This window comes from Giraffa tippelskirchi, chromosome 2 (assembly GCF_054371585.1).
Source record: "Giraffa tippelskirchi isolate mGirTip1 chromosome 2, T2T-mGirTip1v1.2.pri, whole genome shotgun sequence".
NCBI lineage: Eukaryota > Metazoa > Chordata > Mammalia > Artiodactyla > Giraffidae > Giraffa > Giraffa tippelskirchi.
In genome coordinates, this window is record NC_137276.1 from 230,591,204 (window position 1) to 230,614,513 (window position 23,310).

A 23,310-nucleotide genomic window follows, 5' to 3' on the forward strand; every position below is an offset into this window, starting at 1 on the left:
TCCGCTCACCTAAAGCTCTGCTTCAAGCCCATGAGATGACTGGGACTTTACTTCTAAGTCTTAAGGCGGGTTCTTAATGGCTATCACACATTTGCAGGATCAAATGGGAGGCAGGGGTTGAAAATTAGGGGTGGATAAGAGTAGCTTATAAGTTCCAATACAACTTTTGTTTTTATCTTTGATTATATGTCTGTGGTTTATCTAAAATGAGAGTTTCCACAATGATAGTTTAAAATTTTTTGGAGTGTGAGAAACTATCTAAATGTTAACTTGTGCCTAGTTTTGGCTGTTGAAAATTTTATTGCTGTATGTTCCTGTTCACAAGAAAATTTAGATAAGTCCTATATATTGGCAGTTTTTGTGCATATTTGTATAAGCATTCATCAGTTTTAGTGGTAAAGGTGGAAAATCATTGTCATTTTTGTTTTTTAAACCAGCCTATGTTAGTTGGATCTGGAACACCTTCAGTCACACCAAACAATGAGACTGTCACTTCAGGTGAAGACTATATGTAAGCACAGTCTGAAAAATTTTGCTTTTATTTTAACTTAAAAGGTATATTAATCTGTTGTCCTTTAAACTTGTCTTTTATTTCCCTAACTTCTCTGCCTCAAGACATGCATCTGTTAATAACAACCTGATGTGACCCATTGTGATCGATTTATATAGTGTAGGCTGTCAGTGTTAAGAATTGATATAAACTGTTAAAATCAGAGGGTTGATAACATTCATTTGATAAGGTTGAGAACTTACTATGTGCAGGATACTGTTGGAAAATCCTAGAAAATACTCTTTAAAATGTTCAATGAAGAGAATGTCCTGTTGATAATTACTAGGAAGGTATTTTGGAGGCTGTATGTGATACTATGGTTCCGCCTTAGGTATTAGCAATTTCCAGTGGATCTGGTTGTTGAAACTGAGTTTTCAAGAGACAGGTAGATACAAGAAATAAAACTAGTGAGTAGCAGTAAGTTTTTTATATCATATTCCTTTATGGACCAAAGACCCACAAAGTTTCCCCCCCACATTTCTTAAATGAGTTGTAACAGTTGTTTTGCATTTTTTCGTGGACTCTTTGAATGGGGGAATTGTTTTAAATAATAAGAGCCTATATTTTGATAGCACTTATGTACCAGGCACTGTTTTAAGAGCTTTTTATGTATATATATATATAAACTCATCTAATCCATTCTTCTTTCTTGGAGATAAATACTATTATATGCGTTTTACACATAAGGAAGCTCAGGCACAGTGCAGTTGACTGTGCCCAAGGACACAAAGCTCATTCACAGCAGAGCCAGAGTTTAAACCAGGAATCTGGTTTAGAGCCCACACTCAGCCCTACTCCAGCTTTGCAGAGTGCTAGAATCTTAGACTCTTTAAAAAAAAAAAAAATTTTTAAGTACCTTTTACCAATCTCAGTCTCACTTTAAATTGATCACCATTGTAATAAAACCTTTCATTTTGCTTTTTAATGTGTTACAATTAATACAAGATTGATATTTTTTCTAAACGAGAAGATTTTTAAAAAATTACTCTTGATAATTATTAATGAAAGAACTTAGTACTCAGATATCTCTTGACTAAAGTTGTGGAAAGTTAACTTTTCTGCATTAAATTCTCTGGTAGTATGTTTTTGCATCCAAAAGTTGAATAATACGTTATTTTTATTCCAATTTAAATGTTATTCTGGGTCACCTAGAAGTTTATCATTCACAAGAAAATCATTTGTTTCTTTGTTTGTTTGTTTGTTTTATCAGCAAACGAAGTTTAAATTCTGCGGGCCCCTTTGTAGTGCCTGATCACCTTCGGCAAGATGTAGAAGAATTTGAAGCTCTGTATGAACAGCACAGTAATGAGTATGTTGTCCGGAATAAGAAGCTGTGGGACATAAACCCAAAACAAAAATGTTCAACTCTATACGAGTAAGTGTCTTAACATTCCTACAACTATTACATTGAGGCTGCCAGTAAAAAATCTTAAATTGTTTTAAATTTGTGTTCCTTTCTGTTTATTAAAAGAATCTGTGTTTGGCTCACAAATTCTGGGGAAGAAAAGTATTTCTATGGCTTTTGGTCATGTATTACACAGAGTTAATTGGAAATTTTTAACTATTAAATTAAAAATTTTTTTAGAACCCTAATGTTTATTGGTTGTGTCAGTTTGAGCTGCTAATGTAAACCCTTTGTATTTCCAAAACTGTCCTAGTGTGTCCTGATAGGAATGATAAATGAAGCTTCCAGCCATAATCTTTTATCATAAATTCCACAGTATATATTTGACAAGGAATAGTATGATTATTTGCTCTCTTGTCTTTACGTTGATATGATGTAGTTGTTTGGTGTCTCCTAAGCCCAGAGACACTTAATGTGGCTTGGTGAAGTATTACCCTTCACTGGGAAGGGATACCAGGATCCGGTGACTGCTGCTGAGAGAGCTGTCTGGCTGGGATGGTAGTACAGATACAGAACCCTGATTCTCTGTATTCTACTGAAAACTTAACCTCCTGAGATTCATCTAGGAAAAGAGAAATAGACTTTTCCATCTAAGAAACTTTGGGCTGAATTACTTTTGGTTTGAAAGTGTGAATGTGAAATTAACACTAGGGGACTTCCCTAGTGGTCCAGTAAGGTTAGGATTCTGCAGGGGGCACAGGTGTGATCCTTGGTCAGGGGCCTAAGATCCCACATATTGTGTGGCAAAAAAAAAAAAGAAATTAACACAAAAGTCAAGTCTGAGTGGGGGGTGGTAGAGTAATAGAGTTCAGGAAAATCTAAAAAGCATTTGCTTTTTTTTTTTTTTTAAGCTTGTGATTAATAAATAGTACATGATGCTTTCCTTAGGAGAAGATGATGAGGGGCTGACATCTGCAAGAGAAAATTAATTTATAAGCGAACTCCTGGAAAACCCATCACTCATCTGTAATTTGGTTATTTTTTCTATGTTTCTCAGTTGCATTATTCCTCTTCAGTTTATTTTAGTTAATGCTCTTGGACCCCTCTTCATAGTTTTTCTTCAGAGTTGAAGTGCTAAGCAAATCATATTCCCAGAGAACTGGATGACAACCTGGAATCAGCTGTAAAACTATATTGTTACTGTTGTTCAGTCACTCAGTTGTGTCCGATCCTTTGCGACCCATGGACTATATATAGCCCGCCAGGCTCCTCTGTCCCTGGGGTTCTCCAGGCAAGAGTACTGGAGTGGGTGATAATTTCCTTCTCCAGGGGACTGTACTAGTATTTCTTAAAACATGCTAGACTTTGCTTCAAGCATCTAAACCTGAAGCTAAACTGTAGTTTTCAGGAGTTTGCTTCTTAAAGACTACATTACCTTTATAAGTGGGAAGAAATAAAGTAACTTTATGAGAAAAAAATAGGTTGATTTGTTTGTGTATTTTGAAATGGGACATTATATCTTATAATAGAAGAAAATCAAGAAGTTACAGGAAGTCATACCTCAGAACTTAATTCTTTCTTTGAATTTTCAAAAATAAACGTGTAATCATGATTGGCTTAAAGATGATTTTTTTAATTGGCCAATGGGTAAAAGAAAAATGAAACTAAACTTTTGTATCTGAAAAGAATATAGAGTAGAAAGCGTAACAGACATGAAATTCAGAATATTGGGATAACTGCTTTTTTTTCTTGACTTAAATATTTCACTTTAAAGTAGGGGATTGGACTGTTTGTTTTCAGTGACCCCCTTCATTCTAATGTTTTATGGCACAGATAGTTGAAGTATATGGTATTCTGCATTCAGATAGTATATGGTGTTATACTATACTATTATAGTATATGGTATTATACTATACATTGCAGATAGTGTATCTACAGTGTAGGTAGTGTATGGTGTTCTGCATTCCGTTTTCCCTAACAGTTCTTCAGTAGTGTTAATTAGTCAAGATTTATTAACCGGTTAAGGTGGAAGGTTTCAAAAAGTAAGTAGAAGATGTGATGCTACCATTCAGCTTACAGATGGCAGGAGAGTGAAATTGGTCGTAGGTTGAATCACAGTGTGTTGCAAATAAAAATAACTTTGTGAAATAAGAATCATGTTTTTTCTCCCTGTCAGTTTTTGCCTACCAAAAAGAACATGTGGTTCTTGCTTACTTGTCATGCTTTCTTCCAAGAAAGTGGGAATTGGGTCCTGGTCTTTAATCTACTTCTTTAAAAAAAGAGAAAGGAATCATGAGCATGTAGAAAACAGTGGTTTTTCAAAGGGGCACACCTAGAGCATTCGGATGGGAATGCTTTCTGAAATATTCTTCCCATTTCTACCCCTTGGCCCCGTGCTGACAGTGACATGCACAGGCACTGTGGCAGTCCATCAAGGACCATTTAAGACACTAATGGTCATCATTCGATTATGAAAATATGCTTACACATATTTGAAAATCATATATCTGATAAGGGGCTAATACCCAAAACGTCTGAAGAACTGAGGCAACTCAGTAGCAAAAAAAAAAAGAAATGTTCAGTTTAGAAATGGGCAGAAGATTCGAATAAGCATTTTCCCAAAGAAGACATACAGATGGCCAGCAGATACATGAAAAGATATTCCAGAGACTTCCCTGGCAGTCCAGTGATTCTCTGCACTTTTAATGCAGGAGGCGTGGGTTTGATCCCTGGTCAGGAAGCTAGATCCATGTGCTACAAATAAAGATCTCACATGCCACAACTAAGACTGGGGGTAGCCAAATAAATACATGTTTTTTAAAAAATCCAAAAGCAAGTATTAAAAAAATATATATATATTGAATAATTATTTAATCACAGCTTATAAAAAATAACTTTTTAGTCTCTTTTTTTCCCCAAAAAAAGCTTTTAAAGGATTATTTTCTGAGGAGTAAATTTTATAGTATCATTGATTACAGTTAGCCCTTCTCAGATTTAATATGAGTATATGTTTGTTGGGGATGTGTTCAGGTTAGAAATGAAGTAGTATTTTGCTTTGGGGGAAATTTTGAGACATATTTTTTTCAGAAAAGCATGTTTTAAGTACTTCCTTATAATAACATATGTAAATTTTTTTGCCTAGCTATTTCTCTCAGTTGTTGGAGGAACATGGTCCCTTGGACATGAATAACAAGATGTTTTCTGAAGAATATGAGTTCTTCCCAGAAGAAACTCGACAGATTCTAGAAGAAGCAGGAGGCTTGAAAGCGTTTCTCCTGGGATGTCCTCGTTTTGTTGTGATTGACAACTGTATCGCATTGAAGAAAGTTGCGTTACGACTCAGGAAAAAGAGAAAGAAGAAAAACATTAAGACAAAAGTAGAAGAAATTTCAAAAACAGGAGAGTATTTACGAGTTAAACTATCACTGAATCCAACTGCTAGGGAATTTAAACCAGATGTAAAGTCCAAACCAATGTCTGACTTACCTTCAGCACCAGCTTCTGAGGATGTGAAGCCTCAGCGTGCATCTGCTAATTCTCCCCAATCAGCTTGTGACACTATGAAGCCACAACTAGTTTCTGATAATTCTTCCAGATCAGTTTCTGAGGATGAGAAGCCCAAAGGGGTGTCTTCTGATTCTCCCAGACCAGTCTCTGAGGAGACCAGTCCCAAGCAAGTCTCCTCTAATTCTCCCAAACCAGTTCCTGAGGAAGTGAAAGCGACCTATTGGCCTCGACCCCAGCTGGTTGCAGGATACTGCACATGCCTTCCCTTTCGGGGATTTGACATCACCCAGACACCACCAGCCTTCATCAGTGTGTTACCGACTTTGCCCCAATATAGCATTTACACCCCTCTGGCCCACGTTCCTACTGAGTATCACCTGCAAAGACCAATACCAGTGGTGCCGTCTTTTGTAGCTAGTGACATAACGGAAGTGCATTTTGAGGCTCATCATTTCAGTGCTGAGAATGCCCCTGGTAACCAGATTGCCTGCAAAACACAGGTCCTTGAGGAATCTTTGGAAACACCAGTGAAGTCAGAGTGCAGCTCGGATGGTGCTTATACAGCCCAGAGTGAGGCTAACAGTAATGATGACCACTGTGGAGATTCTGCCAAGTGGGAAGCAAATCCAGAAAGCACCGATGAAGTAACACATATTCCATGTACACAAGTGGTTGCCATACAGGTAAGACTAAACTGAGAAAGTCTTCTTAACATCAAAGTTAAATTTTTCTCTTCATTTTTCATTGCCATTATATTTACTGAAACCCTTTGAAATAGTGGACTTTATGAGCACTTTTGTAGGGCATGACAGGTAATGCCAGAAGGAATTTTGGAGTGTAGTAAGTAATACCCTTCTTCCTATCCATGTTTTGCACCAGTTGAGACATAAAGCAGTAGAATCAGCAGATGGAGCCAAAGCACCACCTTGATAATTAATAAAAGTGCAGTAGGATAATGTGGCTCTTTTCTCTAGAGAGTGTCTGTCCCGAGACTGAAGCCCACGACTTAGCAGCTTCCCCTCCTCATTCACAGCAGTGCTGAACTAGAGGGCCTTCCAACTTGGGTGCTTGCCCCCAAGACAGTGCAAGGAGGAGGAACGGGAAAATGTGCTCTCTGCACGAGCAGCTCCCAAGAGAAAGAGAAAAAGAAAAGAAAGAGTCAGGGTTGCACATGCCCAGTTTCTCCTGTCAAACCCCGGGGGCGGGGCGTGGGTGGGGAGGCGGGGAGGGAGATACAGGACACAACCAGGTGGAGAGAAACAAGGGATATGAATAAATGTTCCTTCCTAACACGCTCAAGAATAAGCTTTCTCTGTAGTTAACCTTATAAGGCATGAATGCATGAAACCCTTATTGCTTATCCTCCTACTCATTAAGTTTTTTAAAAGCTTTCTAGAAAGCTTTGAAAAATTATGTTAAGAGTAATGAACCAAAATCATTTTCACTTTTATGAATTCCAAATGATACTCCTTCCTGTTACAAACATTTGTAGAAAACATAGAATGTTATCTAAACTGGCAAAAAAAATAAAAACCGTGAAAAAATTATGGGCATGTTTCAAAATGTTATCAAATGATGGATTTATTTTACTGGAGTGTTTGAGACAGATTGAATGTGCTTGTTTTGCCCCGAAGGTATCTTGGAATATGACACATCAAGAAGTCAATACTGAGCCATATGGTCCTTTTGAGGCACAACAGGTGAGTCAGAACTGTATTAAACTGTTAAAAGATTTAATTTTCATTACTTTAACTAAATGGGAATGATGAACTTAGAACTATTTTGAAGCGAGTTATTTCATATGAAACATCATAGAATAAGCCTTGTTGTTTAGTCACCAAGTCGTGTCTGACTCTCGTGTGACCCCATGGCTCTTCTGTCCACGGGATTTCTCAGGCAAGCATACTGGAGTGGGTTGCCATTTCCTCCTCCAGGGGATCTTCCCTACCCAGGGATTGAACCTGGGTCTCCCGCATTGGCAGGCGGATTCTTTACTGCTGAGCCACCAGGGAAGTAGAATAAGCTTTAGAACATAACAAAAAAATTGTTTTATTGTTCACATTTGGAAAGAAGAGTCAGAGGAAAAGTTTTTTTCTATCTTAACAGCTTTATTGTTTTAACTGGTATAATGAGCCTGTATTTATAAATAAAAGCTTATTCATGTGAATAATACAAAAATTATTCTAAAAATCTTAACCACTTTAAGGATGATTCAATTAGAAAATTTATTAATATAAGTACTTTGTGATAGATCTTTAAGGGAAAAGTCATTTGATCAACTCCATAGTTGCTGAAAAGCTATTGGATAAAATTCAAGTTTTTTTCTTGACTAAAACTATAATCAAATAGGGAATAGCTGAATACTTCTCAGCATGCTTGTATCTTTCCCTTTTAAGCCAAACCCCATCATCCTGCTTAAATATTGTATATCATCATTAATATTTATTATTATCCTGGAGATATTGGTTGATAAAAGATAAGAGAAAAAATAAGATTTTAAAGGTGGAGGTATGAAGTATTATATACAGAGGCTAAGACTGTGTCCCTATAAAATCCAAAATGATCAACCAAAAACCCAATACCAAAATGTAAGAGAATTCAGAAACATAAATGGATAAAATACCTTTCTGTATATAAACAACCCATTGCAAAACATAGTAAAGGAAAAGCTGTCATTCTCAGTAGTATCAAAAAATATATAAACTTGGAAAGAAAACTTTAAAATGCTCTGAGAGACACACAGAAGACTTAAGTAAATGAGAAATGTTCAATGTACTTGAATAGGAAGACCTATTATAGTATCAAATGGATTGGCTCTCTAAAGATTTTAATTTAACACAATCTCAAAACAGACATGAATAGAACGCATGTTTTCTGTTGTTACGTAACAAACAATGTCTCTGTCAGCAGTTTAGGGCATATGAATTAGTTCATAATGTCAAGCTGCAGGGGGATTCTTTTGCTGAATTGGGAATGCAAATAGAAACAATTAAGATCTGAAACCGTAAAGGCTTGCTCATGGGTCATGGGCTCACCATCTAGTTGATTATTTAAACATGGACTGTATTCATAGTGCCGAACTTCCAGTTTGGACGACACTAGCAGCAGACTGGTGTGTGTGGTCAGCTTGGCCATAGTTCACAGTTCTCTGACAATGAACAGAATTTCAGAACCTCAGTTCCCTGCCTTTGTACACTTGGGAGATGCTAAGGTGCTGTAAGAGGTGCAGGGGATGGGAACAGTGGGCCGGGTGTGTGCACCTGCCCTAGATTCCCAACCCTGGCTGCTGGAGCCCTCGTAGCTGGGCAGAGCAGTTGCCGCAGCTGAGGGGAGCTGCCGGCATCTGACAGGTGCTCCATTCACAACAAGTGTGTGACTGCTGCCCATCCCAGCAGGATGAAAGGCTTACAAATACATAAATGCTGCTTATTTGCTGGCCAACATTTCACAGTACAGTATGACTTCTGTTAGCTTTTCTTAAAGCTGCCCAGGAGACAGTTACTAACTGAAAATAATTTATTGATAATATTTTAAGTCATGTTTTAAAAATAATCAGCAACCGTCTATTTGAAACGTTAAAAACGTAGGGCCAAAACTAGTATGTCCTGTTCATATCTAATGCATGCATAATATTTGCGATTCTTAAAGCCAGTAAATAGTTCTTGATGTTAATTGTGGAGGATGACTGTCATATCAGACTATTAATTTAATACTGAACCCTTCTAAAACAAATATTAAGAGCTAATTATGCTGCATATTGGAAAGTTTCCTTATGAATTCCAGTAATATGAGTAACTCTTTTTTTAAAAGAGCTGACTTTGCTAAACAATGTAAGAGGTTTTAAATTCTTGAATTATTGTGACATTTTCCTTGTAAATTTTCGTCTGCCTTATATCCTCTTTCGTTTATCTGAAGAGACACTTCAGAACAAGGTCGGAAATAGGCTTTTAAAACTACTTTTAATAGGTAATTTTGTATTATATTTTTAGGGGGGTATTTCACAGATTGAAAAGGAGTACCAGGTTTTACAAGAGCAGCTTAAGGAAGCATGTGAAAATTATGAACAGAGCAATGTCAAGGGCTCAGAAGAAACCAAGGACTTGGAAGAAAAGTTGAAAAGGAATGTCGAAGAAAATAAGGTAATCCTGTCTGAAACCTCTTTAATACCATGCGGCATCGTTCAGAGCATTGTGCTTGTGTAGCCTCAGCTAGCAGAGCTACTGTGCTGTTGGCTAAACAAAGGATTCTTTCTCACTGTTGCCTATTTCACAAGTCTTTATGCCATTAAAGTGACAGTGTTTTTATTTGCAGTGTTTTACAATCTCTATAAGTTGTCATGTAAGAAAAGGGCTGTGAATCTGAATTTTCATTTATCTATAACTTGGCTTCCTTGATTAACTAAAACTATTTCCTGGTAAGTTACAAGTTAAATTCTTCTTTATAGTGAGAGTAGTGGTGTAGCACTAGAGGTTCCACAGGTGAGGCCTGGACACTGACTGGGTTCACATCCAGGCTTAGTTCTGTACTAGTTCTCTTCTTGGGCAGACTGGTGTGTGTGGTGTGTGTTTAACATCTCTGCTTTAGTTCCGTTGTTTGGGTAATAATTGCTCCCGTTTTATGGGGTTAGATTATTACTCGTTTTTTAATTTTCAGATTTGTTTTATTTATTTTTGGTGGCACTAGGTCTTCATTGCTGCACTTGGGCTTTCTCTGGTTGTGGAGAGCAGAGGCTCCTCTGCATTGCAGTGCGCAGGCTTCTCACTGTGGTGGCCTCTCGTTGCAGCGCCCTGGCTCTAGGGCGCAGGTGTTGTGGTCCACTCGCTTAGCTGCCCTGCGGCATGTGGAATTGTCCTGGACCAGAAACTGAACCCACGTCCCCTGCATTAGCAGGTGGATTCTTATCCACTGTACCGCCAGGGAAGTCCTCATTGTGGTTTTGATTTGCATTTCTCTCATAAAGAGTCATGTTGAACGTCTTTTTATGTGCCTGTTGGCGTATAATGTTTTCTTTGGAAAAATGTTATTCAGGTCTTCTGCCTATTGTTTAATTAGGTTGTAAAAACTGAAGTCTTTGTACAGAGGTAAAAAGGGTCTGTTAGTCCATTTAAGAAAGGAAGAATTTGTCCCAGAAGTCTGAGTCATTTGCTGAGGTCACATATTAAATAAAAGAAAATTAGATGTGGTACCTTAATCAATAAACTTACTTGTTGAGGTTTAAGTGTACCCAGAAGGAAAGGGTTGGTTTGTAGAGGTAACCATTACAGCATTCCTTAGGGCATGCTTTCACTTGGGATGAGACTGGGGAGATTTGAAAACTTAGAAGGAACCAGCCTTTCTGCTCAGTTGCCCAGTTGAATGAAGTCTTCCTGATTAGGAAGAGGGGAAAGGGAACAAAAATAAAACCTTTCACAGAGACTCATAGAACACTAATTTGGATAAGCTACTTGGGAAGCTTAACAAAATAAAACATTTTTGTAAACTTCGTATTGTCTCAGGAAAATTCAATTTTAATAAACCCGTATGAGAATGCCTGTGTCCACCCAATTAAGTGATGTGGACAGATGCAGACACAGCCACTTGATTTAAGGTGGTCATCTGGTGAGTGAGGGCTTCCCTGATAGCTCAGTTGGTAAAGAATCTGCCTGCAATGCAGGAGACCCTGGGTCAGGAAGACCCTCTGGAGAAGGGATAGGCTACACACTCCAGTATTCTTGGACTTCCTTTGTGACTCAGCTGGTAAAGAATCCGCCTGCCAGGTCAGGGAGACCTGGGTTCAGTCCCTGGGTTGGAAAGACTCCCTGGAGAAGGGAAAGGCTACCCACTCCAGCATTCTGGCCTGGAGAATCCCATGGACTGTATAGTCCATGGGGTCGCAAAGAGTCTGGCACGACTGAGCGAGTTACACGTTTCACCTGGTGAGGGAGGTTTCTTTCTTTCTGGTTCCTTTCTTTCCAGCTTTATAAGCTCCTGGTTTGACTGGGTCCTGTGTTTGTGCAGTTCATCAAGACTTCTTTGTACCCCTGACCAAGAAATGTACAGTAAATGAGCACCCAGGGAGGAGAGCTGTGAGAGAGCGGCAGCTGTAACCGATGGGATTGGGCTCTTGACCTGCTTCTTAACTTTGCTGAGACTCTGGGCCTGGTTCCATGTGGTTGTGCTTAAGAGTAGTCAGTCCATTTTTTAGAAAGAGCCATGATTTAGTCCCTCAAATTGCAGACCTGTTAGGTTATTAGACTTTCCATGGAAAATGTATACCTGTTTCCTTTCAGGATAAATTGTTCACCTGAGTTCCTTAGGTTGTTTATACAGAAGAGCAAGTGAAATTTACCTGTTATTTTCTTTATTAATTACCATTATGCTCATAATTCACTCGTGGAAAAATCTTTTATAAATATAAAATAAATTTTTGCTTTTGTTGATCTTTCCCTTGGCCTCTGACTCTCTCGATCACTGAGGTTATGAGTTAGTATTTTTACTTAAATTTTCTTGATTCCACATTTAGCTGTAATCAGATGCATTTTTATAGAGAAGAGAGAGGCAAGCTGTGGCAAATCATGCTTAAGAACTCGGGCAGCATAGTCAGACTGCCTGACTGGTGACCCCAGCCCCATCACTTAGTGGCTTTGGGACCTACAATAATTTACTCAATCTCTTTGACCCTCAGTTTCCTCATTAATAATACAATCTATACTTCATAGTTTTTATTTATTTTTTTATTTTAATTGGAGGCTAATTACAATATTGTGGTGGTTTTTGCCATACGTTCACATGAATCAGCCATGAGTGTACATGTGTTCCCCATCCTGACCCTCCTTCCAACCTCCCTCCCCTATACTTCATAGTTTTGTTAGGACTGATGGAGGGGGGTGGTTGGAAAGGGATGGGGGAGTAGCTAGAGATAAGTATAGTAGGGGAAAGAATTGCCCCACCCAGAATGCTGTAGTGCCTTGTTGAGAAACATAACTTATTTACAAACCATTTGAAGAATGCTGAGCATTTACAAAGCATCAGCAAAGATCTGGGCTAGCTATTGCGTATAGCTGATGGAGTTTGATTTGCATGAGCTAGAAATGGCCTTTAATAATTAGCCTAGCTAATTCTCTATTCCCTGCCAGAGAAAAATAGCAATTCTAAAGGCAGAATCTCCTATTGTTCTTAAAGTACCTCTAACTTGTAATGATGCTGTGAAAGTGTTGCACTCAATATGCCAGCACATTTGGAAAACTCAGCAGTGGCCAGAGGAAAAGGTCAGTTTTGATTCCAATCCCAAAGAAAGGCAATGTCAAAGAATGCTCAAACTACCACACAGTTGCACTCATCTCACACGCTAGTAAAGTCATGCTCAAAATTCTCCAAGCCAGGCTTCAACAATACGTGAACCATGAACTTCCAGATGTTCAAGCTGGTTTTAGAAAAGGCAGAGGAACCAGAGATCAAATTGGCAACAACTGTTGGATCATCAAAAAAGAGAATTCCAGAAAAACATCTACTTTTGCTTTATTGACTGTGCCAAAGCCTTTGACTGTGTGGATCACAAGAAACTGTGGAAAATTCTTCAAGAGATGGAAATACCAGACCACCTGACCTGCCTCCTGAGAAATCTGTATGCAGTTCAGGAAGCCACGGTTAGAACTGGACATGGAACAACAGACTGGTTCCAAATAGGAAAAGGAGAACATCAAGGCTGTATATTGTCACCCTGCTTATTTAACTTATATGCAGAGTACATCATGAGAAACGCTAGGCTGGATGAAGCACAAGCTGGAATCAAGATTGCCCGGAGAAATATCAATAACCTCAGATATGCAGATGACACCATCCTTTTGGCAGAAACCAAAGAAGAACTAAAGAGCCTCTTGATGAAAGTGAAAGAGGAGAGTGAAAAAGTTGACTTAAAGCTCAACATTCAGAAAACTAATATCATAGCATCTGGTCCCATCACTTCATGGCAAATAGATGGGGAAACAGTGGAAGCAGTGGCAGACTTTATTTTTGGGGGGCTCCAAAATCACTGCAGTTGGTGATTGCAGCCATGAAATTAAAAGACGCTTACTCCTTGAAAGAAAAGTTATGACCAATGTAGACAGCATATTAAAATCAGAGACATTACTTTGCCAACAAAGGTACGTCTAGTCAAGGCTATGGTTTTTCCAGTAGTCATGTATGGATGTGAGAGTTGGACTATAAAGAAAGCTGAGCGCCGAAGAATTGATGGTTTTGAACTGTGGTGTTGGAGAAGACTCTTGAGAGTCCCTTGGACTGCAAAGAGATCCAACCAGTCCATCCTAAAGGAAATCAGTCCTGAATACCCATTGGAAGGACTGATGTTGAAGCTGAAACTCCAATACTTTGGCCACCTGATGCGAAGAACTGACTCACTGGAAAAGACCCTGATGCTGGGAAAGATTGAGGGCAGGAGGAGAGGGGGACGACAGAGGATGACATGGTTGGATGGCATCACCGACTCATTGGACATGAGTTTGAGTAAACTCCAGGAGTTGATGATGGACAGGGAGGCCTGGTGTGCTGCAGTCCATGGGGTCGCAAAGAGTCAGATACGACTGAGCGACTGAAATGAACTGAACTGAACTTGGAACTGACAGGTTATAACTGGTTGCCTTATTGCTCAGGAGCATATGTTCTGTCTCTCTTTCAAAAATTCTTTATTTATCTTTTTAGTATACTGAGTCTTCACTGCTGCACGGGCTTTCTTCAGTTGCAGCAGGTGGGGGCTACTCTAGTTGTGGTACGCGGGCTTCTCATCATAGTTGCTTCTTTTGTTGCGGAGCGAGGGCTCCAGTAGTTGTGGTTGCTGGGCTCCAGAGCACAGGCTCATTATTTGTGGCACACAGACCTAGTTGCCTCGAGGTATGTCGTCTTCCTGGACCAGTGATCAAACCAGTGTCCCCTCCATTGCAAGGCGATTCTTAACCACCGGACCACCAGGGAAGCCATCTTTTTTGTTTTATTAAGGTAAAGTTCACGTTTAAGCATTATAAAGTATACAGGTGAGTGGTTTTCAGTGTATTCACCATGCCATATAATCACCACCACCGTCTAATGCCAGAGTTGTGTTCATCATTCCACAAAAAGAAGCTGTATTCCCATTAGGCAGTCACTCCCCATCTTTTTTAGGTCATATGTTCTTAAGGTACTTTAATGAGATTTGCTTATAGCTAAGATGGGTGTTTAGTTACCATTGACTCTTAAAACAGTCAAAATAATTTTGGCCTAGATGAATTTATGGGGTAGAGTCTGAAACTTTGTGCTGTTTCAATAGAATCTTGGGTTCCTGCCTGCCAAAACTTCCTCAGCCCACATCTGCAGAGAGGTGTGGTCCTATTCAGTCACGGTTCTTGCCAAGTTCAGCTCTCTTCTAATCTAGCACTTGTGGAGCTCGTGTTACGTGCCGTACTCAGTGGTAAATGTTTTAGCTGTGTTATTTGATTAAATCTGTGCACTCGTGTTAGTTTATAGCATTGTCTCCATTTGGAGGCTGGACTCACTAATGTGTCTTGCTCCAGGTCGCACCAGCAGTAAGCGGGAGAACAGGTGGTGAGTGTCAGGCTCCAGATCCATTAAGAGAATGTCGGTTCCACAGCCAGTTGAGAAACATTTCCCAGCACTCCATGAGCAGTGTATCGGTTAACTGATGCCACAGTAATGCCGAGTAAAAACCTCAGTGACATCTAACAATAAATATCACATGTGCAAGTCTGTGGGTTAGCTGATCCTGATTGAGCCTGGCTGGACGGCTTCACCTTTGGATCAGCTAGGGCACTGCTGTTCTTGGCTGTGCTTGCTCACATATTGCGGTCATCTGGCCATGGACCGATCTACAGTGGCCTCAGCTGGGGCAGCAGGGGCAACTCCATCTGTTCCGTGTGTCTTTCATCTTCCAGTGTGAGTCCAAGAGCAAGCAAGAACCAGCCCTGCTAATACCCCATCAAGCAAAGCAAGTCCCATAGCTGGCCAAGGTTCAAGGTGTGGGGAAAGGCTCGCTCCTGAGTGAAGGAACCACCAGGGCCCCATGATTGAGGCTGTAGATGTGGGGAGGGTACAGAATGGGCTGTGTGTGCCATCCCTCTGCCACAGTAGGTTGGCGCCGGTAACGCATGAACACTCAGCGGTCACCCTCCTGTGGTTGGTTCCTGCTCCATCTCCAGCCTTCTTCTCTGCCGGTTCTCTGCATCAGCCTCTACACTTAAAGGGTAGTGGAGCTTGTCGTGTGGTTTCCTCACTCCTTCCGCCTCAAGAGCCTTCTCCATCCCTGTGCCTGGCTCACCCCTCATCCTTTGGGTCCAACTCAGGCATCATTGCTGAGGAAGCAGTCACTGACAGAACCTCAGCCTTGGTTAGAGGCCTTTGTTAATGCAGTAGTGATAATGACCACCTCACTGTATTAGACAGTAATTATCATTTTGTTAACATTATTATTGAGATGTAGTTCACAAACCATAAAATTCACCCCTTTAAAGTATGTAGTCAGTGTTTCCAGTATAGGCAAGAGTTGTGTAGCCGTCACTGCTATCCATGTTTAGAACGTTTTTATCATCCCAAAAGAAGTCTAACCACTGCCAGTCACTCCCTTTTCTCCTTCCTCCCTCAGCCCTTGGCAACCACTAATTTACTCTGTGGATTTATTTGCCTCTTCTGGGTGTTTTATATAAATGGCATCATACTATACATGGTCTTTTGTGAGTGTCTTCTTTCCCTTAGCTTAACGCTTTCAAGGTCCATCCATGTACATTGGTCCATGTAACATGTATCAGTGCTTCATTCCTTTTTACTGCTGAATAATATTCCATCATATGCTGTATCACATTTTATTAACCCATTCATCTGTAAATGAACATTTGAATTCTTTTCATTTTTTGACTGTTACAAATAACACGAATATCTGAGTACAAGTTTTTGTGTGGACACGTTTTCATTTCTTTTGGATGTGTACCTAGGAGTGGAAATGCTAGGTCATCTGTTAACTCCATATTTAAGAGTTTGAGAAACTACCAGACTATTCTAAAACAGCTGCACCATCTTGTACTCCCACCAGCAGTATATGAGGGAGCCAATCTCTCTGTGTTCTCACTAATGCTTTCTGTCATCCATTTTTTTCATTTTAGCTCTTCTAATGAGTGTAAAGTGGTTTCTCATTGTAGTTTTGATTTGTGTTTCCCCAAAGGCTAATGGTGTTGAGCATCTTATATGTGTTTTATGTCGATTTTTATATATTTGGAAAGTGCAAGAAATGTCTGTTTTAATCCTTTGCCCACTTATTAATTGGATTTTGTGTTTTTTATATTGAATTAAGTGTCTTATATATATATATATATATATATATATATATACAAACACACACACACTTAAGTATATATGTATTCTAGGTACAAATTTCTTATCAAATATATGATTTAGAAATATTTTCTCTCATCTTCCCATATCTGCAGATTTATTTCTCGTATGCCCCATTCTGTGGGTTGTCTTTTCACTTTCTTGATGTTATCAGTTGCAACACACAAGTTCTAAATTTTCAGTGTAGTCGAGTTTCTCTTAATTTTTCTTTTGTTTCTTATGCTTTTGATGTCATAGCTGAGAAACCACTGTCAAACCCAAGATCACCAATATTTACTCCTATGCTCGATAGAGTTTTATAGTTTTAGCTCCTCCACTTAGGCCTGTGATCCACTTTTAGTTAATTTTTTGCGTATGGTATAGTAACTATCTTTCATGCGTATTTCCCCCACCAGTCTACGATCCCCCTGAGGGTGAGGACTGTTTCTTAGCCATCCTTGGATCTGAATGTGCAGCCTAGGAGCTCTGCCAGTGTTACCCAACAGTGTGTACTTGCCCCTACAGAACTGAGCTTAGTGAGTTGTGTCTTCATATTCCATCAGCCTACGGAAAGGTGGTCAGGCCTGTACGTCCTGTGATGACTGTTGCTTTATTTACTGCTAGCATGCAGTGGAAGATAGCACTCGTTCTTTCATTTGACAGATAGTTATTTTGGATGCTCTTCAAGTGCCAGGCTCTGCGCTGATCTTCTAGGACTTTTAGGTAGCACCCTCTTCATGAGGCCAGGTAGGCATGGTGGTCACCTCCGTCACAGTAGTGACTCAGCAAATTCAAGATCAGCAAGGTTGCAGCAAGGGAAGTGTGAGTTGATCTGTCCCCAGGCTGGAGGACATGTCACAAAACTGTTGAACCTCTTCTGCCTAAGAACAGTTGACCTGCACATCTCCAGGCCGCTGAAGTAAAACCTACTTCTGAGGCAGGACTTGAAATTCATGAAGGACCTGGGCTGGTCAGAGGTACATTCACGGTATTGAATCTGCCTGCCAGGAACATCCGAAACTCTGGTGTCTAAAGCTGATGAGGGTGGAATGTTCTTCTAAGTCGGTGCCCCTTTTGACAAGAAGCCGTTATTTCCCAGGGAATCTGTGTGGCTTGGCTCCAGGGTACCCTGTCCTCTCTGAAGGAGGAGACCCTGAGTTTCTGTGGCTGAACCCTTGTCCTTAGTGACCTGGCCACATTCTAAGCCTAAGCAGGAAGGTCAGATTATAGGGAACCTGGTCAGAGGTGGGACGTGAAAGGCTCCCTAAAGCAAAAATGAAATTGAGATACCATTAAGCAGTCGTTGATACTAGTAGAATTTCAAACTGGAAAATATTAAAGTTTAAACTTCTTTTTTTAGTTTCTTGTAAATATTGCTCCATTCTGACTTGCACAGTAATTGTTAGAAATAGTAGTCCAGAGTATATTTTATTTATAAGTGCCTGGCATTTACAGGCATGTGCACTGCCTGTCTGCTAACATTGAAGAGATGACACTTCGAAAAACTGACAAAACTTTTAGAGAATTCGTAGGTTCAGAAGAAGTTTCAAAAGGCAGCCCTTACGTAAGATAGTTGACCAAGAAGGCTGTGTCTCGGGTGGTGGTGTACCTAGCCATCCAGAGCCTCAAGATACATTTCATTTCTCTTTGTCACATGGCCTGAAATTCTGACAGATATATCGCAGCCCCACGGCCTTTATCACCAGGCATAGATAACACATTTATATTTTAAAAAGCAAACAAACAAGTATTGGACTTGCCAAATAAAACATGGATGCCAACTCTGTGTAGATTAGAGAATCACTTAAGCTAAAGAGTGAAGTGTGACTACTTCCAGGCAAGTCAAAGTGGGTCTTTTTAGCACTGTGCTGCCGTCAGGCGCGCTCAGGATGAGAGCTTGAAAAGGAAGGAGAGGAGAGACGTTGTGGAAGTGTGCCTGGGCGCTGGGCAGGCCCTCGACTGGGGGGTGCTTCAGTCAGGGATCCAGACAGGCTCGAGGGTGCTGAGGAAGGAAGGGCCCCCAGTGAGTGGGACCAAGTGCCAGAAGGAAGGCGGCAGGCTGTGCAGGTGGACATGAACCTCTTTAAACCTGTCTCAGAGGGCAGCCTTCGCTTTCCTCTTGGTCTCTCCGGCATCGTGTGCTCTGCTCCAGCACCCCGGTGGAGATTTATTTCTTCCACAGTCAAATAGACTCATGGTCTGGGAATGTGCCCTTTTTAACACTGTAGACCTCATTTTGTTCAGCTTACAAATGGAACTGAGAGCTTCTTGGAAGAGAAATGTTGGCTGTTTAACTGATGTTTCTAATATAACTTTCTATGGCGAAGTGCATTCCAAGTTACAGCCAATGAACTGGTGAATGGACTTTGAAATTGTAGTATGTTAATAGGTGGGAGTTTCCCGTGTTGGGAAAGGTTGTTTGGGGAGCAAAACACACCTGACTTGATGGTGTGCTAACCTGTGCTAGAAGAGCCTGTTGGCAGATGTGTAAATCGTCAAGACTTAGAAATACGTTACTCCTTTCTCTGTGGTTGTGTTGAAAGGTAGTTATTTGTTATTTCAATTTAGTATTTTATTCCTTGAATGTGTAGTCTTTGTCAGACACCTATAAACTTCTACTCTGTCCCATCAAAATGATTGCAGGTTCAAAATTATTGAGTTCTTATATGTATTTTATTGGTTACTCATATTTATTTAAAAATATGTATCTAGGTTGATTTCTCTCCTGTACATCTTCCATAATCTCCTGTTGTGTTAATCGAATTTTGTTTATTCATCCAGGGTAGAAACTCTGTCACCTTCCGCTTTACATCATATATCCACATGGACACACGGTCTTATCCATCCTAGTCTTCTAAAGTGTCCTTTATTTCTTTTTATCATCCCTTTAGTTACCTCTGTCATCCTCATTTTCTCTCACCTGGGCTACTGCAGTGAGATTTTATCTTCTTCTAATATAGAGTATTTGATGTTAAAGGTTATAATTCCTAATGGGCTGTGAAGTCAGTTTAATGACGGTGACTAAAAATTGTTCTTAATAATAGAAGTACAGGAAAACATCTCAGAAAGTAAGGGCAGTGTTTTCAGCTCTGTTGGTATATAGATGCATACATGTATGTACATAATGCTGGGGATCATGATTAAAATGTATCTTCTGTTGTGGGTCACAATAAGAAAGTATCAGAGAAAGTCAAAAACGAGAAAGCTGCTGTTCTGGTCTAACTTTCATGTACTCTCTTATCCCTGATCTGCCTCTGTGTCTTTCAGTTATTTTTCTGAAATAAGGATCTCATCATTTCACAACCCTGCTGAAGAGCCTTCACTGGCTTCCTGTTGTCTGCAGGATGAGGTCCACACTCCTCAGCATTGCTCACAAGGCCCCTGATCATTTTACCCCAAGGTGCCCCAGGCGCCCAAGGTCCTAACATCCACTTGTACTATTCTGTACAGACATGCCTTTCTCTTCTACCCTTCTGCCTCTCCATGCCCACTGCTGCTGCTGCCCACTACTTGAAATCTATTCTCCGTGTGACAGCCCCATCTCTGAAGACAGAGATCAAATTGCACTGTTTGGAGAATCCTTTCCTGAGTACCAGAGCATCTGCCATGTCTCTGCCCGTCCTCGTTTGAGGGCTGAGGCTGTGTGTTTTGTGACTTCATGTCCCAGGCTCGGCCAGAGTAGTGTGTACAGCCAGCTCCTGAGTGTGTGTTCCAAGGAACTGTAGTCAGTTAAGCCAGTTCACCACCACAACACTAATCTCTCGGGCTCTTTAAAGTAAATTTTCCCACTTATTTAAATACTTTCTAAAATGTTTTTAGATCTCAAAGACAGAACTAGATTGGTTCCTTGAAGATTTGAACAAGGAAATTAAAAAATGGGAACAGGAGAAAAAAGAAATCCAAGAAAGAGTAAAGGCACTGAAGAAGAAAATGAAAAAGGTGTTAAATGCCACCGAAATGTAAGTAACACTTGAAAGACAATGAATTTTATTTACTTTTAATTTGGGTATATTTTGGGTTATTTTACCCTTTTTGATACTCAGTTTCAGACTGAGTATCAGACTGAGTTTAAAAGTGAAACTTGAAAACTTTTCAAAGTGAAAATTTTAGACACTGTTCTCATTTCATTTTAAAGAACATCTGTTGGGGAATTATCTCACCTACAGCTTTTTGTAAACCTCTCATGTTTATACATAAATAAAAGTAGGACTGCAAGTCCAAGAACTTACTTCCGGTCTGAACACCACCTCTTTCTCTGAACATTATTTTTGACCCCTTTTCTTTGTTGTAAAATGAGGGGGCTTGTCTAGATCCTAAGGTTCTTTCTAGCACCAAGATTCTATGGTGATCATTTTGTTTATTACTTTCACCCTGAATCTTTAAATTAGTAAAATTTGGCCCTGTAATACGAAGGATTCAGTAATATTGATACATTCAAGCAGTTGTCAGATGGGCTAGGTTTGTTTTAAGATTCTCTGCAATCCATTCTAACCCCTGTTTCCCTAAATAATCGTATGACTCCTCAGCTTAATTGCTACCTACTGTAGAACAAAATACCTGAAGCTTGCTGGCTTAAATTAACTTAATTTTAATGTGATCCGGATCTTGCATTCTGGGCTGTCTTGGCTGGGCCACCCTTCTGCTGGTCTTGTCAGTGGTTCCCCCTGTGGCTGCATTTAGCTGGGAGTTGGCTGAAATATTTTGGCCTCTTTCTATGCAGTTTCAGGGCTTCTTCCTCTCCATGTGAATTTTTCATGTGACTTTTATCTACAGCACAGTAGCCACACCTCCTGTGCAATGGCTAAGAGCTTCCAAGAGTCCACAGGTGGAAGCTGCCAGGCCTTGTGAAGCTTCAGGCCCGGAACCGTCAGCATCACTTTTGCCACATTTTGTTGTTTGGGGCAAGTTGCAGGCCTGGTCTAGATTGAAGGGCATGAATAAGGGGAGGCATGGTTCTCTGGGGGCTCCACTGACCACACTCACTGTTCAGGGCATTTATGTTTTGTCCACTTGCTGTGCCCTGTGATCAGATGAATTTCATTGTGAGTATTGCTAACCTTACCTTTGGACAGTTTTTAGGTAGTCATTTATAAAGCATGATGAAATGGAAAGCACTGCATATGTCGTGTAATTTTGATTGTGCTCAAAGTAGCTTCATTAGAAGAGCACGTTGACAGAAATCTAAAAAGCTTCTTACCTCTTATTGTTTGAGCAAGTACAGTCTTAATTTTTAAGTTACTCAAAAATTCTGGAGTATTTATATTTTAATTTTTTCATATGTTCAGTTCAGACATACTATCAAACTAGACAAAATAAATGAAACTGAGACTGTTGATAAGAAAAATTTTTTCTGTGCTATCATAAAAATCTGCTGAGGAATAATCTCTTTATTGTCTTTTCACTTTATTCATGTATTTCTTTGCCTTTTTCTGTTGCAGTTTAAAGATAGGCCATAGGCTTCTTTGTGCTTTTTGGACTTGCCAAAAAAAGCTAAATTTTTATATTTAGATCTTAAAACTTTTTGGATCTCTTAGAGAACCACAAAGGTATATGAGGTTATTTCATTGATTTTTCTACGCTTTAGATCACACTTGGTATTCATTAAGAAATGAATGGTCACGAGGAGCTCATGGTTGGTGCAGTGATGCAAGACAGAGATAATTGTTGAAGAAAGGCAGAAATTCCATGAAAAGCTACCCAGTATTGAAAACTTAGAGGAACTGTTTTACAAAAGAAGTGAAATGGCATTTAAATTGGTAGTTTCTGGAAACAGGATTTTAGCCAGTAGAGATGACTAAAAAGGTGTGGAGAGCGTGAAAGAGGCAGAACCCTCTTGGTACAGAGCATTGCTTATTAAGAGTCAAAGATTTACACACTTTGTTTTGAAGAATTATCCTACTGTGTGCATGCGTGTGTGTGTGTGTAATTGGACTTTAGGTTCTGTTTTAAAAAATAGAAGGCTGTTTTCATTTTGAGTGAGAACCTGTATTACACTGATGATGACCCAACACCTTATTCCTCTGTCTTATGTTGAACCACCTAGATGGAGGTGCTCCTGACAGAGGACTGAGACGGGGTCTGTGTTGCAGATACACGATGTAGAGTGAAGAAAAAGGCCATCTTCCCTTCAGGTGTAGAAGAGAAATTTTTCCAAAAGGAAAAGGACCCAAATTCTTTGCCTATTTAGAAGATACTAGAAATGAAACGAAATGTAAAGAAATCAAGAAATGTTGTATGGAAGTAGAATTTATTGTGTGAGATTGTGCTTTTAAAAATCTTTGAAAATTGATTGAACGTTGGTGATTATGGTTTTGCAGGTATACCCAGGAAAACGATGGAAAGGAAAAGGCACTTGAATTACTTCTGGATCAGTCCCTTGAAATCAGGCAAATTAAGCTTAAATTTATTTTTACGTCTTACTCTACTCTTGATATCAGAGGCACAGTCTAAATATAGACATCCAAATATATTTTTGCTTATATGTTTCTTTTAAATAGTTGTTTCTCTTTTTAAAAATTTCTGTTTTATTATCTATATTAATATTTAAATAAATTTATTCTTTAAGTATTTTTATTTT

At 39.6% G+C, this 23,310-nt stretch overlaps 1 protein-coding gene across 29 annotated transcripts in view; it reads left to right on the forward strand.

The window, feature by feature from the left end:
- TTC3 (tetratricopeptide repeat domain 3) overlaps nucleotides 1–23,310 on the forward strand; it is a 121,541-nt gene that overhangs the window by 81,879 nt on the left and 16,352 nt on the right. For all 29 annotated transcript variants that reach the window (XM_081573107.1, XM_081573116.1, XM_081573113.1 and 26 more), the window contains 7 exons: nucleotides 438–511; nucleotides 1,761–1,925; nucleotides 5,038–6,085; nucleotides 7,037–7,102; nucleotides 9,392–9,541; nucleotides 20,553–20,692; nucleotides 23,051–23,119. In XM_081573107.1, coding sequence (XP_081429233.1) covers nucleotides 438–511; nucleotides 1,761–1,925; nucleotides 5,038–6,085; nucleotides 7,037–7,102; nucleotides 9,392–9,541; nucleotides 20,553–20,692; nucleotides 23,051–23,119 — 1,712 coding nt within the window. The remainder of the gene's footprint in view (nucleotides 1–437; nucleotides 512–1,760; nucleotides 1,926–5,037; nucleotides 6,086–7,036; nucleotides 7,103–9,391; nucleotides 9,542–20,552; nucleotides 20,693–23,050; nucleotides 23,120–23,310) is intronic.